This window comes from Protopterus annectens, chromosome 1.part0 (genome assembly GCF_019279795.1).
Source record: "Protopterus annectens isolate FY-2018-M chromosome 1.part0, PAN1.0, whole genome shotgun sequence".
NCBI classification, from domain to species: Eukaryota; Metazoa; Chordata; order Ceratodontiformes; family Protopteridae; genus Protopterus; species Protopterus annectens.
In genome coordinates, this window is record NC_056725.1 from 1,387,574,383 (window position 1) to 1,387,590,979 (window position 16,597).

At 42.7% G+C, this 16,597-nt stretch overlaps 1 protein-coding gene across 1 annotated transcript in view; it reads right to left on the reverse strand.

The window, feature by feature from the left end:
* MDN1 (midasin AAA ATPase 1) overlaps nucleotides 1-16,597 on the reverse strand; it is a 3,484,183-nt gene that overhangs the window by 992,161 nt on the left and 2,475,425 nt on the right. The window contains exons 67-68 of the mRNA XM_044071809.1: nucleotides 4,685-4,780; nucleotides 4,511-4,605 (exon numbers count right to left, since the gene is read on the reverse strand). Of these exons, the coding sequence (XP_043927744.1) occupies nucleotides 4,511-4,605; nucleotides 4,685-4,780 (191 nt within the window). The remainder of the gene's footprint in view (nucleotides 1-4,510; nucleotides 4,606-4,684; nucleotides 4,781-16,597) is intronic.

Below are 16,597 nucleotides of genomic sequence, written 5' to 3' on the forward strand. Positions count from 1 at the left end.
CTGTTGGTTCAAATGAAGGTAGGGTGAGCTTTTCCAAGACATAATTGAGGTCCCATGCAAACGGTGATCTTCTAGGAGGCCGTAAATGTTTGGCTCCTCTAAGATACTGCTTTAGTAAAGGTTGAGAAAAGATTACTGGCTCTGTATTGTAATGAGCCGAAATGGCAGAGGCATGGATTTTGATTGATGAGAAAGACAGGCCTTTGTCAAAAATCTCAGTTAGGTATTTGTAATATCCGAGGAATATTTGGTTCTGCTGTATCAGTTCCTTGTGCTCGATTCCAAGCACAGAATCTCTACCATTTGTCAGCATAAGATTTTCTAGTACTAGGCCTTCTGGCTTCCAAAATTATATCCATCACCGCTTTACTGAGAGGTGTTGTTTGTATGACTACATGATTAGCCATGCTGCCAGGTTCAGAGTCTGTAGTTGATTGTGCAGGATCTGATTGTTTTGCTGACACAGTAGTTGTGTTCTTTGAGGCAAGGTCAAAGCCTGGTACTGAGCCAAGTTCCTTAGGATTGGGTACCAGTATTGGTGGGGCCAGTCCGGGGCAATTAATATCATCTTTGGCTTCTCTTGTCTGACTTTTACGAGGACCTTGGGTAGAAGAGGCAGAGGAGGAAAGGCGTAAACTGATAGGTTTTTCCAACTGAAGGATAGGGTGTCCACTTTCCATGCTTGTTTGTGATAAGTTCTTGTGCAGAATATTTTCAATTGATAATTTTGAGGAGAGCAAACAGATCTATGTCTGGGCTCCCCCATTTCTCTGTTATCATGCTGAAGACTTGTGGATTTAGTTTCCACTCGTGAGGATCCATAAGATTCCTGCTTAAATCGTCTGCCAGAGTGTTTTGTTTTCCTGGCAGGAATTGAGCTTGAAGATGTATTTGGTAGGTCAAAGCTGTGTCCCACAGCGCCATGGCTAATCTGCAAACGGGATAGGAGTGTGTGCTCCCTTGCTTGTTTATATACCACATGACTGTGGTGTTGGCCGTCTTTATCAGTAGTTGTCCTGGATGAAGTAAGTCCTTGAAGGCTGTTAGGGCATTTTGAACAGCTAGCATCTCTTTCTGGTTGATATGTAGATGCATTTGTTTGGGTGTCCATAAGCCCTAAATGCATCTTCCTGCCATGTGGGCCCCCAGGCATAATCTGATGAGTTTGTTGTTAAGGTTTGGCTGGCAGGGGGTAGAGTGAAGGACAGTCCCAGGTTTTGGTGACATGCCTTTGCCCACCATAGAAACTTCTGTTGCAGGCAGGGAATGAGATGAATCATTGTTTCCAGACTGTGTGAATGTTGACTCCATAAACTTTTTAGGTACCATTGAAGTTTCCTCATATGCAGTCTTGCATGTGGAATTAGTAGGATGCAGGATGCCATGAAGCCCAGAGCCTGCAGAATTTCTCTTGCAGAAGACTGGGTTTTTGTTGCCATCAGTTTGAAGTAAGCAGTCAGTTGCCTTTGCTTGTCTGGCGTGAGATAAGCCATCTGGGCAGTTGTATCCAAGCTATCACCCAGAAATGTTATCTTTTGAGAGGGTACCAGCTGTGATTTATTTTTGTTGTGTACCCTAGGCATGTTAGAACCCTTTTCTCAAACGCCAGGTGTCGAAGAAGAGTGTACTTGTTCACTGCTTCAAAGAGACAATCGTCCAAGTAAGGATATATTTGTATACTATTTTGTCTGCAAAATGCAATCACTGGTGCCAGGCACTTTGTAAGCCAAAGGGCAGTGCAGAAAATTGGTAATGCATTAAGCCAACCTTGAATCTGAGGTATCTTCTGCACGATTGTCTTATTGGGACATGCAGGTATGCCTCTTTTCGGTCTAAAAGTCACCAGCCAAGCATTCTTGCCCAGCATGGGCAGAAGCTGCGGCAAAGTCAGCATTTTGAATTTTGGAATGTCCAGGTATGTGTTCAAAATCGATAAATCCAGTATTGGCTGCCAGGCCTTGTCCTTTTTGGGTACCAAGAACAGTCTTAAGTGGAAACCTTGTCCTTTTCCTGTTCTGGCACTGTCTGAATGGCCCCCATATCCATGAGGGACGTAACCTGTTTCTGAGCCTCTGCCCATTTATTTTTTGGCAGATCTGGCCAACCATTCGCCATTGGCAGTGTGTGAAAATGGAATATGTATCCCTGTGATACGATGTTTAGTACCCACTTGTCCTGGGTTAACTGCCAATTTTGAGCAAAAAGCGCTGCCAAAAGATAAGTGCTTGGTGAAGGCAGAGGGAAGTCATTGGGATTGCTTTCTGTAGGTTTGTGCCTTATCACCTCCAGATTTGGAGGTAGAAGCACCCCACTGATTTGACCTGTATGAATCTTGCGCCTGGTATCTAGAATCCTTTTGGCGTCTGGATTTGCCCCTTTGAGCTCTGTCTGACAAAGGAAAGGAACAATTTTTTGTAGGCCAGTGTCTACTGAATCTTGGTGGCTGCACTTGTAAGAAGTCTTTAACAGTTTGCATAGACTTAGCTTTGTCTTCCATTTTCTTTAAAACCTCTTCTGCCTTAATACCAAACAGAGAATCATGATGTAAAGGTGCATCTAATAATTTAGCTTTAACAAGATCAGGCAAATTTTGCTCCTTTAACCAGGCATGCCTCCTAATCACAGATCCAGTAACTGCGGCCCTGCAGGAAGCCTATAAGGATTCAAAACTACATTGCATAGTATGCTTTCCAACTTGTTCAGCTGCATGCAATATTTCCTGCAATTCTTTATTTTCTGCACATTCTGAAATCAACTTCATTTTCTGTTTTAGCAATCCCATAACATGTTGTTGGTACCTAAGCATATTGAAACTGAGAGTTTAAGGCCAAGGTTGCCAATGTATAAACCTTTTTTCCCCATCTGTCTACTGCCCTTGAATCTCTGCCAGAGAGGGTAGGAATTTTTGCTGTTGAGCCCTTAACACCCTTTGGACCCTGTGAGATAGTTTCAGGATCAGCAGCAGGGTTTCTAAATAAAAATTTATGTGAGTCAGGGACCCTGTAATATCTGTCAGGCATACTGGGAGCCAGAGGTAAGGAGTCAGGAGTCAAACTTGACTCCGAAAACACATCATCCACAATGTCTAAACAGGGGGAATGGCTAAAGGCTTGTGCTGAGGGAGAAGGAGGAAATCCCTGAGCCTCATTTTTGATTCTGAGAAGTCTTGACTCTTGCAGTGAAAATGCTCCCTCAAAGCATACAAGATTTCTCCAAATGAATAATCCTCAGGAGGAGATGCAGATGGAATAGACTCCTCAGCATTAGAATCCTCATAGGGAGGTATAGATAATTCCTGATCAGAAGAGGAATCAGAAGAAATGGAAACCTGACCTAACTATTCATAATCAGTGTCTTGCCTAGACCTCGTATCTGGAGGGGGATGGGTACCCCTGATCAAGGTAATGAGGTCTTCAGCCATTTTGATCATCTGTTTTTTAGGCATAGAGGCCTGTGCATGTGGCTCATGCGTCGCTTTTTTAGTTTTAGAAGTTGCTTTTGTCTTTGGTTTTGCAGCTGTCATCAGTTTGATATACAAATGTTGAGGTCTGAATACATCCTCAGAAGCCGGTGCCTGCTCAGCGGCTCCGGACCCATCTGAGGGAGATATATCCGTCGGTCCAATACTTTGAGTATCTTGCGGCATGCCGGACTCCACATGGGTGTCAATAGGGGCCTACAACTCAAAGGTAGCGGGTATCAGGGGCTGCGAAAGCACCTCACTGAGTACCGGCGAACCGACGACTGGCTTAGGAGAAGCTTTGTCGTTGGTTTTGGTTCTTGACTGCCTTTCTCTGTCTTTTTCTTTGTGTTTTTTATGTACTCTGGTAGTCCGATTGCTGTCCGATATTTCTGGGTAGTTAAATTTGTTTCCAAAATACTTTGATGCAAAAATATACCGATGCTTAATAGTGCATTGGTTAAATCTAGCACAAAACCGACAGCCAGGTATGTTGTGATCAGAGCCTAGGCAAGGAATACAGTATACATGGAAATCCTTATGAGGTATTTGCTTCCCACAAGTAATACAATTATTAACTTTCTCTGACATCGATAAAAAGCAGGAAAAAAAGTTTCCCCAACGGGGTACTTAGCTTTAGTGAAGTCTTCGGTTCTGAAACTCAAACTCGAATATTTCGGTAGTCGGCAGACTGGCACTTGCGAAAGGCTTCTACTCCGGGCACCGCGCGGCAAGAAAGACTGAAGAAAATGGCGTCAGCTGCATGTTTTATACCCCTGACGACCTGACGTCATGGAAGAGAAGACAGCAACCGATGCAGGACCCAAGACTTTGGAATTCAGGCCGACTGAGGGCAACCTGCCAGCAGATTACCCAAATGTAATGACTGCAACAGTGAAACATGAAGAACACCAAACAAGAAGCAACTGGAGCAGAAAAAAACATGTGTGTCATTCACTAGGAATTACTGGCTACCCACAAGGCACCAAGCTTAGTATCTCAGAGACAGGTGAAATCAACATTAAAATATATGATGTGACTGCTGCTTACTTAAGCTCCAGTTTACGCCACTGAATAATCAGCACACTGACAGCATTGAGATGTTTCCGCAAAGACCAGATTCGACTTGCACTCTCCTCCCAGTCCTGTAGAAATGAAGACAAAGTGTGTTATATTGCTGTGGTACAAAAATAGATCTATCTATGTTACTTCTACAGATATTACCTGAGACTTGGCCAACAAAATCTCCAAACCATTTAAGAACTTTGACAGGGGACTGGAAAGAGGAAAGCTGCGAATTCTGTCCATCACTACAAGAATCTGAAAAACAAGTTGATTCACAAGGTTTTAGACAGTATTCTTTTGTTTTTCCATTAACAGACATCTTTTTAATTCTGTCAGCCCTAAAGAAGGTTTTTGAGGCTGGCACCCAAACATTTAGCATTGAAAATGCCAAGTAGTACATCATTAAAAGACGAACATCTAGTTCTAGAAACAAACTATTAAAGTTGCATCATTTTTGTCATAGGTTTCTAATCATATTTTTATGCACAGTCATATCAGAACTACAACCACTTAATTATTCTTCCTACGCACCTGCTGCTCTGTGACTAAGAATGGCTCAAAACCACAGACCAGAACTGCTAGAGTGCTTCCAAGCATGAGAAAGTACACCATCCTCACTATGCACTCGCATATAGTCAAATTAAAAAGGAGAAAATATGCCATTTTCAGGGACAGTGGTACAGCTCTGACCCACAGGGGTCAGGTAAAAGCTTTTTACCACCTCTGCATTACCAGGTTATAATTCATACCACACCTTTTATAGGTTCATAGGTTCATACTAGGCTATCTGCCCTAGGGCATTTATAAGCCTAGCCAGAGTATGTTTGGTTTTCGCCACCCATTTTAAATTAATTTTTCTATGCTCTTTTTCGAGGTTAGTATACTGTGCCTCTGTCTAACAGTGACACAGAAGTGATACCCGGGGTAAACCTACGATCTCCCATCCACTCATCAAGATTCCTCTTGAAGAGAGTCAATGAGGGACTCTGCCTAACATGGACTGGGATTTTATTCCAGAGTGAAGGGAGCCTCTGTGTTATGAATCTGTCCCTCCAGCATGTCCTATTTATTTCAGTGCTGAGGTTCAAGTCTCTCGAGCGTGTAACTCGATGGGATTTGGATTTTTTGAGGTGCAGCATGTCCCTTAATTCCGGGTTGGACATGGCTTTATACGTCAGGCACAGGTCGCCTCTGAGCAGGCGGTATGTCACTGAGTAGAGCTGGAGTTTCTTTAACCGGGCAGCATATGGCATCTGTTTGAGCCCTTTGATCCTCTTGGTGAGGTACTTTTGGGGTCTTTCCAGTGGCTGCAGGTGTTTGGTAAGGTACATCCCAAAAGGGGCATTGTACTCGATTATGGGCCTGATGAGTAAAGAGGCACGATGACCTCCCCTAATCTAGATGCGAATCCCTTCATGATTAGGTGGGCTATATAAAATGTTTTTCTAACCACTTTGGCCACGTGGTTGTCAAATGAGAGATTGCTATCAACTTCGGTCCCCAGGTCCCCAATTACTTCTTCTGTACTTAATGGATTACCACCTATGTGGTAATTTGTGGCACTGTTTTTGCCAAAGGGGATGACTATACACTTTTTGGTGTTTAGCTTGAGGCCATGGCTCTGGCACCAGTTGTCTGTTTCTATGAGGCCCTTTTGGAGGATGCTTGCGTCGGCTGGAGAGTCGATTATGGCGCTCAGTTTGCAGTCATCTGCGAAATTGGTCAGCCACAGTCCTTCTGTGTTGGCCTGTACCTCCGAGAAATATATATACCGAACAAGAGAGGTCCCAGGACTGAGCCTTGTGGGACGCCACTTGTAACTGGTTTGGAGTCCGACATGGCTCCAGCAATTCTAACCATGTGGGTTCTGTCCTTGAGCCAGTTTGCAACCCATCTAGTGACATAGGGGTTTATATTTAAGCTGGTGAGCTTATCTATAATGCCCGAGAGGTATTGGACCACCTTCCCTCAATGGCCTTGGTGACTGTTTCAAAGAAATCAACCAGGTTTAAGAGGCAGGATCTGCCCTTAACAAAGCCAAACTGGGTAGGATCCAGTGTTTGTAGGTCCCCAATATCTTTATTTATGAGGTCCATGATGATCCTTTCCATAGCTTTGCAGACCAAGCTAGTCAGGCTTATGGTGCGATAGTTTCCAGGGTCCGTTGAGGCACTACCTTTGTGGAGAGGGACCACTGTTGCTGTACGCCACTCTTTGGGTACATATCCTGTAGTAAGGCTGAGATTGAACAGTAGTTTTATGTTTGGGTTTAGCTCTTCTTGGAGTTCATGTGGGGCGCAGCCGGGACACTGTCTGGCCCCATTGATGCTGTGTTTTTGCTTTGGAGAGGCGGCTCTTACCTGAGCATCTGAGATGTCACTCTGCTGGGATAGATATTTGCCCTTTGGTGGGGAGAAGTTTGCGCTGAACCTGTCAGCTAGGATGTTGGCAATGTCTGTGGGTTCGGTGTATTTTTTGTCATTTTGGACTAATTCTGAGCATATCTGGGAATTCCCACCCAGGTTCCTAACATAACTAAAGAAAGCCTTGTGATTATCCTTAGTGTCCTGTGCAATTTTTCTCTCGAAGCTGGCCTTAGACGAATTTATGAGTGCCTGTAGTTTTTTTGCTAATACTGATCAGAGATGCCTTCCCTTTTTGGGATTTTGCTCCATCATGTAGTAGCTTCCACCTTCTATTGTATAGTTTGTTTATGGCTGGGGTCCACCAGACAGGACGTCTGCCTTTGGAGGATTGTGTCTTGGTTTTATTTGGGATTGCATGATCCATGCATTCCTGAAGGTGTTCATAGAATGCATTTATAAAGGATTCTTTTCCACAGGCCGGGGCTTTGAAGGATTCCACCTCGGTTTTGAGGAGTGTGAAATTTGCTTTAGAGAAGTTTTTCACTGTGGTTTTCTGGGCAAGGGGTGGGGTCGGGATGTGAATATCCAGTGAGATCAGTTTATGGTCTGATCTTACCAGTGAGGGATACACTTCTGGTCTGGAGCATAGAGTCCCCATGTTGGTGATGATCAGGTCCAGTATGTTTTCCTCTTGTGGGAGTGGTAACAAGTTGTTCCATAGCATTTGAGTTTATGAATTCTAGGAACCTTTGGGCTAGGGTGTTGGAGCTAGAGTAATGCTCCCAGTCTATGTTTGGGTAGTTGAAGTCACCCAATATAATGGTGTTTGGAGAGACCTTCATATTTTCCAGTGTTCTCAGGAAGGCCGAGTGGGGTTCCTGTGTTTGGGAGGGTGGTCTGTAGCAGGCTATAAACTGGAAGGCGGTTTTACCCACTGTTAGTTGCACATGGATAGTCTCTGACGCTCTGTGCTTTGCCACCAACCTGGAGGTGTGGGCATCTTTGATGAATATCGATTTGTGGTTCGGTCCAAGTTTAGCATGGTATGAGGTATAACTTGGTAGTGCTGGGGTGCTCTCGGGAGCCCTGAACCAGGTTTCTGTTACTGCACAGATATTGATGTTCTCCATGCTAAGGAGAGTTTCAAGTGCGTGCATATTGAGGTTTAGACTTAGTAGCATTACTCTTAGTTTCTTATCCCTTGTGATACCTATGGAGGTGGGTTTGTCTTTTGAGCCTTGCCTAAAATAGGCACTATGGGGGTAGCAAGAGCCTTTGCCAATATCCAAAAGCCCAGGGGTGAAAGGTGCAAGCCGTCCCTAGCGAAGCATTGTGGCTTGTCGAGCATATCATCCCAGGCTGACAGGCATTGGATCCCCTTTGAATGACACCAGTACTTAAGCCACCTAACTTGGACCGAAGCACTAAAGGCGGAGGCGTGTCCATATTCATTAAGGATATCCACACCTCCAGGCTAGTTGCTCACCATAATGCATCTGAGATTATCCAGATGCAACTAACTCTGGGCAAGACTGCAATGCAAATTGCAGCTTGCTACAGATCCCCCAACCATGCCCCCAGGATTCCCTCTCCTCATTTCTTGATACACTGGAAAATATTAGGGTACAATCTAACACCCTAATAATGGGTGATTTCAACTACCCCACCATTAACTGGGAAAACTACTCATGTACCAACTCTTGTGCTCAACGTTTTCTGGAATTCATAAATTCCAGTGCCTTGGATCAACTTATCCACACCCCCACCAGGGGCAGCAATATCCCAGACCTGGTCATTACCAACATGGCAACCGGTGTTCTACACCAGAGGTCAATTCCTCGTTGGTCAGTTCCCACCACAAGCAAATCACCCTAGACATCCACATCCCTGCCCCACCCCCGTTAGGGAAACCACCGTAAAAAAATTCTCCAAAGCCAACTTCACACTTAAGACAGAAGTGGCAAACTTCACGACACCCATGTTGATGGGCAATAGAGATAAGACTGCTGAATCCTATACAATTGCAGTTTATAAGCACTTACACGAGTGCATGGATCATGCAATTCCTAACAGAACCAAGATGCTATCCTCTAAAAAAAGGAAGCCAATCTGGTGGTCCCCTGTTATAAACAAACTCTATAACAGAAGAAAGAAACTGTTGCAAAAAGAGAGTAAAATCCCACGATTGAAGGAACTCCGTGGTCAGCCGCAGTAAGAAGCTGAGATCCCTCATAAAATCCTGCAAAGCTAGTTATGAAAACAAAATCACCACTAATTCTAGAGACAACCACAAAGCATTCTATAGCTTATGTCAAGAATCTCAATGGCAACACTCAGATCTGCTCTGAGTTACAGCACAATGGCACTAAATATACAGAACCAACTGATATTGCCAACATCCTGGCAGACAGGTTCATTGCTAACTTTACCCCTCTCTCATCCCCTAAAGGGCCCATCTCTATATCTGAAGAATGCAAAGTACCTGTAATCACGGCTGCACAGGTAAAAAACACACTTTCCAAAGCCAACAACACAGCATCCATAGGACCTGACAACATCCCAGGCTGCAGTCTACATGTATATAGAACAAACTGGCACCCCACCTAAGTACCATGTTCAATCATAGTGTCACCTCAGGCTTTGTGCCCACTGAATGGCGCACAGCGACTGTTATCCCACTCCACAAAGGGGGAGTCACCACGGATCCCGGGAACCACCGTCCCATTAGTTTGACGAGCCTGGTCTGCAAGGCTATGGAGCGTATCATCATGGAACTTATAAACAATGACATTGGTAATCTCCAAACTCTGGACACTACTCAGTTCAGGTTTGTAAAAGGCAGATCATGTCTCCTAAACCTGACAGACTTCTTTGAAGCGGTCACCAAAGCTGTAGATGAGGGTAAGGTGGTACACACAGCCTATCTTGGTCTCGCCAAGGCTTTTGACACCATCCCCCACTCTGGAATTATAGACAAACTCACTAAACTAGGTATAAATCCCTATGTCAAAAGATGGGTTGCCAACTGGCTCATTGACCGAACCCACACTGTGAAAGTAGCAGGCTCTAAATCCAACTTCAGACCAGTGACAAGTGGAGTACCACAGGGTTCAGTCCCAGGTCCTCTCCTGTTTGGTATCTACTTCTCTGAATTACAGGCTACAACAGAAAGTCTTTGGCTAACAAAGTTCGCAGATGACTGCAAACTAGGAGCCATAATCAAATCTCCTAACGATGTGGACATCCTACAATAGGGCCTCACTGAGATAGATGCCTGGTGTCAAAGCCATGGCCTCAAGCTCAATGCCAAAAAGTGCATTGTCATCCCTTTTGGTAAAAACTCTGTACCCATGAACTACCACATAGGCGGTAGTCTACTTAACACCAAAAGTGTGTTGAGACCTTTGGACACAGGTGGACAGTAGTCTCTCCTTTGATAATCACATTGTCACAGTAGTCAGGAAATCCTTCTTCGTGGCACACCTCATGACAAAAGGTTTCTCATCCATAATAAAAGAGGTCATTGTTCCCCTCTACTCATCACTCATTAGACCCATTATACCATACAACGCCCCTTTTGGTATGTACCTCACAAGACATCTACAACTGGAAAGGCCACAGAAATACCTCACAAAGAGGATTACCGGCCTCAAACAGCTGCCCTACGCAGACCGTCTCAAAAAACTCCAGCTTTACTCTGTCGCATATAGCCTACTTAGAGGCGATCTCTGCCCAACATACAAAGCTATGTCAAACCCAGAGCTGTTGGACATGCTCCACGTAAAGAAATCCCAATCCCTCTGAGCTACAAGCTCTAGGGACCTAAACCTTGTCACCACAATAAACAGAACATGCTGGAGAGATAGATTACCGTCTCAGAGACTTCCCATACTCTGGAACAAACTACCTATCTATATCAAACAAAGCTCCTCATTAGCACTCTTCAAAAAATCTTGATGATTGGATGGGAGACAGGAAATTCACCCTGGGGATCACTTTTGCGGCTCTGCTTAACAGGGGCACAGGAAAATAATTTTCTTGGATGGCAAAAGCCAGGGTACCGTTTGGCTAGGCTTATATAGGCCCTAGGGCCAATAGCCTAGTACCTACCTATGAACCATAAATAGCAGATCTTTGAAATTAGCACTAATGAAACTGAAGTGGGTAGATGTTTTTTACTTTGCATTTTGACAAAATCTCTAAGGGAAAAAGCAAAGGTGATTGAACCCACATTCACTACAGGTCTTTCCCAGCATGGCAGACAATTCTCAACATCTTTGCTCAAGAATTCTGGACAAAGTCAAAAATAACAAGGGAACAAGCATGTAAGCAACAAGGGCATTTTTAATTATTATTCTAATTAATTTTATAAGCAATACAACAGCAGATTTTTATCAACATGCATTTTGCAAACAAGTAGTCTTAAGATCCAAAAAGCAATGGCAAAACCCAAGAAAAACAGCTCTGAACAAAAATAACTTCAGGCCAGCTGAAGCAGACAGTGTGGGCAAACAGCAAGCAAGTCTGTAAACCGTGATGCTCAGGTCTCAAGAAGGGTTCTCTGAAAGCAGATGATGTTACAGTAACCCTGTTATGGGACTGCTTTACAAATCATTACTGAACCACAATTCTGCCCTTCACAAGGCACGGATAAATGAAATGGAAGAAGCATGGACTAGGACATTGGCATTACTAAATCCATAATCAAAAAGGAGAATGAAAAAGGGCAGATATACCTGTGATCAGTAAAAAAAATGATTTAAGAATGGTACTCTGGCCAAAATAAGAACACTTCTACAGACCAGAATAAATTTGAATACTTGAAATCTTCCTAGCAGCTTCAAACACCACTAAAACTTCCACCAGAAGGTACAGCTGCATGTTAAACCATCGTATAAAAATAAGTGACTCAGATGTTTTTCATATGAATTACAATGTGTTCACAAATATCAAAAGAAAAGAAAAAGTTCAAGTTTTCTTTATCTTCATGCAGTAAACATTTTCTTTTTAAGTATTTATACTCACTACAACATTATATAAATTTCGCAATCCTTAATCCTCACTCTTCCTCCTCTTCGGTATTATTTTTCCCACGAAATCTCATTTCTATGAAATCTGTTCCTTTTTGTTTCAAAACAACCTACACCTCTCCACTGATTTTCTTCTTTAGAATACTTCAATTACAGTTGGTTTAAGTTTTTATTTCTAGTAATGGCTTTCTTGACCAACAATATCACTAAATTTACTAATTCCTTACTACTCTTCAATTAAGTCAGATCCTACACAGCAAATCAAAAGAGCAATTTTGTTAATTACTAAAATCTTCTCCCTCACCATTCTTAAGTATTCTATGGAACTTGAAAAAACAGGCAGTTTGCAACATTCCCACAAGAACATGCTCTCGCTTTCCGCTGTCTTGTCAAACAGTGCCCAGCATATACTACGTACCTGAGAAATATTTTGAAGTTTACTTGGGGTATAAAAATACCTATTGACATGCCATCATACTGGTGCAGAGGTACAAATCTCCAAGTATAACAAAGGAAACCTGGTTTCCATTTACAGCCTGGACATCTGAGAAGCTGTCAAGGGAGAAGGGATTGGTTCATCCTGTGTGAAGATGCACTGGAGCACATCTCACAGTAGATCCCTGGTAAGACTGGAGACGCACAAAAAGAGCGTATCTATACACTTCATGCATGTTCTGGACTTTGTTGCATACTTTGAAGCCCTACAGATTATTTCCTTAGCATTCTTTTGAACTGTGTCATTGTAATGTCTTTTCTCAATCTCCTCTGATTCTTAGAGTTGTGCAATATTTTACATGACTAAGTATCCCGTTAAAGCAACATCTTCTGTTGGAAAATCAACTAAAAGCTCTGCCTGAGCTGGTCTTTCACTTAGCACTCTCCCTATTATCTTAGCAATCCCTCATAAGAAAAGCAATGTTTATTTTTCAGTCCAAACTATTTAGCCTCATCAGACTCTTCTCTTTTTGTTAAGATTTACTTATTCCCAATGCCTTGCTTTTGCTAATTTCCTTCAGTGAAGTTCAACATCCCCATTTCTACTTTCTATACACCTTATTAAAAAAAAAACAAAAAAAAAAACCTACAAGTAAACTTTCTCCAGTCCTAAGCTGGGTTAGATTAGAACACTTTTCTGCTTTATGAATTTAACATTCTGCATAGTTGCTATTCTTTTTGAAAATATCTATGGAAAATCCAGTAACTCTTTCTCTTATGAACTCCTACTCCCAATTTCATCATCCTCGGACTTATAGCCTTTCACTTGAGTTATGTACATCAGCCTTAACTGTGCATCTTTAAAGTACCTCTTCAAATTAAGTAACCTTAAGATATCTTGCTCTATGGGGGAATCAACATACCCACTTAACGCTCTCTTCTCCTTCCCAAATAAATTTCCTCAACTCTGAGTTAACTGTCATCCAATCCTTCCCCTACAGCTGATAAAAATATGCCTTATTTGTACACAAGACAAAAAGAACTAAGCACATTTTCACTGCTTGTATCTTATCATCCCCATAACAATAAATAAAGAAGTTATGTACTCACCAAAATGTTCCATCTGTGTTGTCTATCTTCATTCATTCTTAACAGTTGGGAATCAGTTCTGATCCTTGGAACCAGCTCTGCCTTATACAGCTCGCAAAAGCCAAAAACTCTAGAGCCAAGTCTCTACAGATAATACCTCTGTGTATATTACTTCAGATAGAGTTTGCAAACGACAGCAAGATGAAGTCGGTATAATACAAGACAGAAAGCCATGTCCAAGGTAAATACACTAATGCAAGCCAAAGGCAAGGGTACGAACCTCCAAGAAATTTAAAGGAGGGTGGAATGTCAAGAATGAATAAAGATCAACACAGATGGAATGTTACAGTGAGTACATAACGTCTTTATTCTGATGTTGTCAATCTTCATTTATTCTTGATAGTTGGGACAGAGTCCCCAACTACTTTATACCCTGGGTGGCCTTATGGAAGGTATTCCTGAGAAGCATAGAGCCAAAGGATGCCCTTTCCCTTGAGACCATATCCAATTTGTAATGACTGATAAAGGTATGAAACGTTGCCCAAGTTGTGGCTGCACATATTTCATCCAGAGAGGCCTTGGAATGAAAAGCAGCTGAAGTGGTGATAGATCTGGTTGAGTGCGCCCTTAGAGGTGCAGGTATTTTTTGTTCATAAATAAAGGTAACACAATCTCTTAACCATTTAGATACACCTTAGACACTTGGTCCTGAAAAGAAAATAAACAATTGGTCTGAATTTCTACAGTCCTTATTCCTGTCAAGATAAAAATCTCAGCTGTCTGTGAATGTCTAACAAACGTAAACAGTGTTCATAGGTGTTTACCAGGCTAATAATGACCACAACGGCCTTTTTAAGCTTAGCCATTCATCTCAAATCTCTGATGAATTCTGATACCCTTGACAAGTGTAAGCATGGGCCTGAGAGATGAACCATTTACAGGTTTCCCTGTTTGCATCAGAGACTTAGATGCTAAACCAGGGACGTGTTTTCAGTTTCCCATCCAGTTATCCAAGTTGCACTTGAATTGGATTAGGGAGGAACTCTGCTTCACATGGAATGGAAGTCTGTTCCATAGACAGGGGAGTCTCTGTGATAAATACCTCTCGCTAAAGAAGGTCCTATTTATATCACAGGCAAGGTTTAAGTCTTTAGAACGGGTAATTCTGGTACTGTTTGTTTTGTGGATATGCAGGAGGCCCATCAGAGTGGGGTCTGACAATGTCTTGTATGCCAGGCATAGACCTCCCCTCAAAAGCCTGTAGGAGACAGAATACAGGGATAGAGCCTTGAGAGGGTGTGCATAATACATATTACTTCTGCACTGTATTCTTTTAGTGACAAATCTCTGTGGATGTTCCAATTGTTGGATATATCTGGACAGGTACATACCAAAGGAGGCACTGTACTCAATGATATAGGTCTGATGAATGCTGAATACAGTGGAACAATGACTTCTTTGGACTTAGGTGCCATAGCTTTGTTTATAAGTTGCGCAACATAGAATGATTTCCTCACCACTGTAGAAACATGATGACCAAAGGCTGGGTCAACTCAAAGGGGTGTGTTGTCAATATGATACCGGGGAAGGACGACTTCCGAAAGGAAACTAAATGCAAAGAAATGCATAATAGTTTTAGTCCATGACTCTGACACCAGTTGTTTGTCTGTCAACCCCTCCTGGAGAACATTTTTGTCATTGTGAGATTCAATGACAGCTCCTAATTTGCAATCATCTGCAACTTTAGTCAGCCAGAGACCGCTGACATTGGCACTGACTTCTGAGAAGTAAATGCCAAAAAAAAGCAGTCCAAGGACTGATCCCTGAGGGACTCCACTTGTGACTGGCCTCCTTGTAGAGGTGAACTCCCAAATTCTAACTTCCCGAGTCTTGTCTGTGAAGCAGTTGGCTATCCACCAGATGACATATGGGTTTGTACCTAACGTCTTGAGTTTGCCAACAATGCCAGAGTGGGGTACTGTGTCAAATGCCTTGGCCAGGTCAAGGTGTGAACTATTTTGCCCTCGTCCATTGCTTTGCTGACCTTCTCAAAGGAGTCCACCAGTTGAGTAGGCATGATCTGCCCTTAATGAAACCAAATTGGGTTGGGTGTAGTGTTTGGAGGTTTACTATATCTCTAATTGATCATCTCCATGATAATTCTTTCCATGGCTTTACATACACTAGTGAGAGTTATGGGTCTTGTTTCCAGAGTCTGTAGATCGTATTCACCTTTGTTAGAGAAATTGGGAAAGAAAACTGGTAAGTGAATAGACTGATTGATGTTTACTCAGGAGACCACCTTAGGCAGGAATAAAGGGTTAGTCCTCAAGGACACTCTGTCCAAGGAAGATTATGTATGGTGATGTCGCACAAAGTGCCTGGATTTCTGAAACCCTTCTGGCAGAAGTAAAAGCTACTAGAAAAAGAGTTTTCCAGGAAAGAAATCTGAGGTGACAAGTAGCAGCTGGCTCAAAGGGAGGTAGTACTAAATTTTATAAAATGAATGTTTATATCCCATGGAGGTAATAGATCCTTGAATGGAGGTTTGATGCGTAAGATTCCTTTGAGAAACACTTTTCATAAGCAATGGGAAATTAGGGATTGGTCATCGCATCCACTGTGAAAATTAGAGATGGCTGCTAAAGAACTCTAATGGTTGAAGCAGACACTCCTTGGTTTTCAGAGGTTTGCTAGAAATTCTAAAAATGTTTTCAACCGGAGCTGAGAAGGGATCCAAATTACTTTTAAAAGCCCAGAGAGAAAATATTTTCCATTTACTGGAAAACAGTTTCCTGGTTGAAGGTCTATGGGAAGCTAGAAAACTTTTTTGAGTAGGGAAAGTAATATTAGACTGCTTGGCGACTAACTGAATTGGAAGAACCAAGCAGTGAGCTTAAGGGAGTGAAGATTTGGGTGTGACAGCCCTTGAGGGTGTGACAGAAGATCCAACAGGGTCCAGAATCCAAGGTTGATCAACCAAGTGAGGCCATAGAAAGGGGAACCAAACTTGCCTGGGCAATGAGGATCACTTTAGATCGCAACGTCTGGGCCTTTCTTCAGAAAGAAGGGAATAAGGGGAAAGGCATAAAAAAAACTTGAGGGCCAATCGAGGAGGAGTGCATATTTCGGTAATTGTCCCTGTGCAGGGA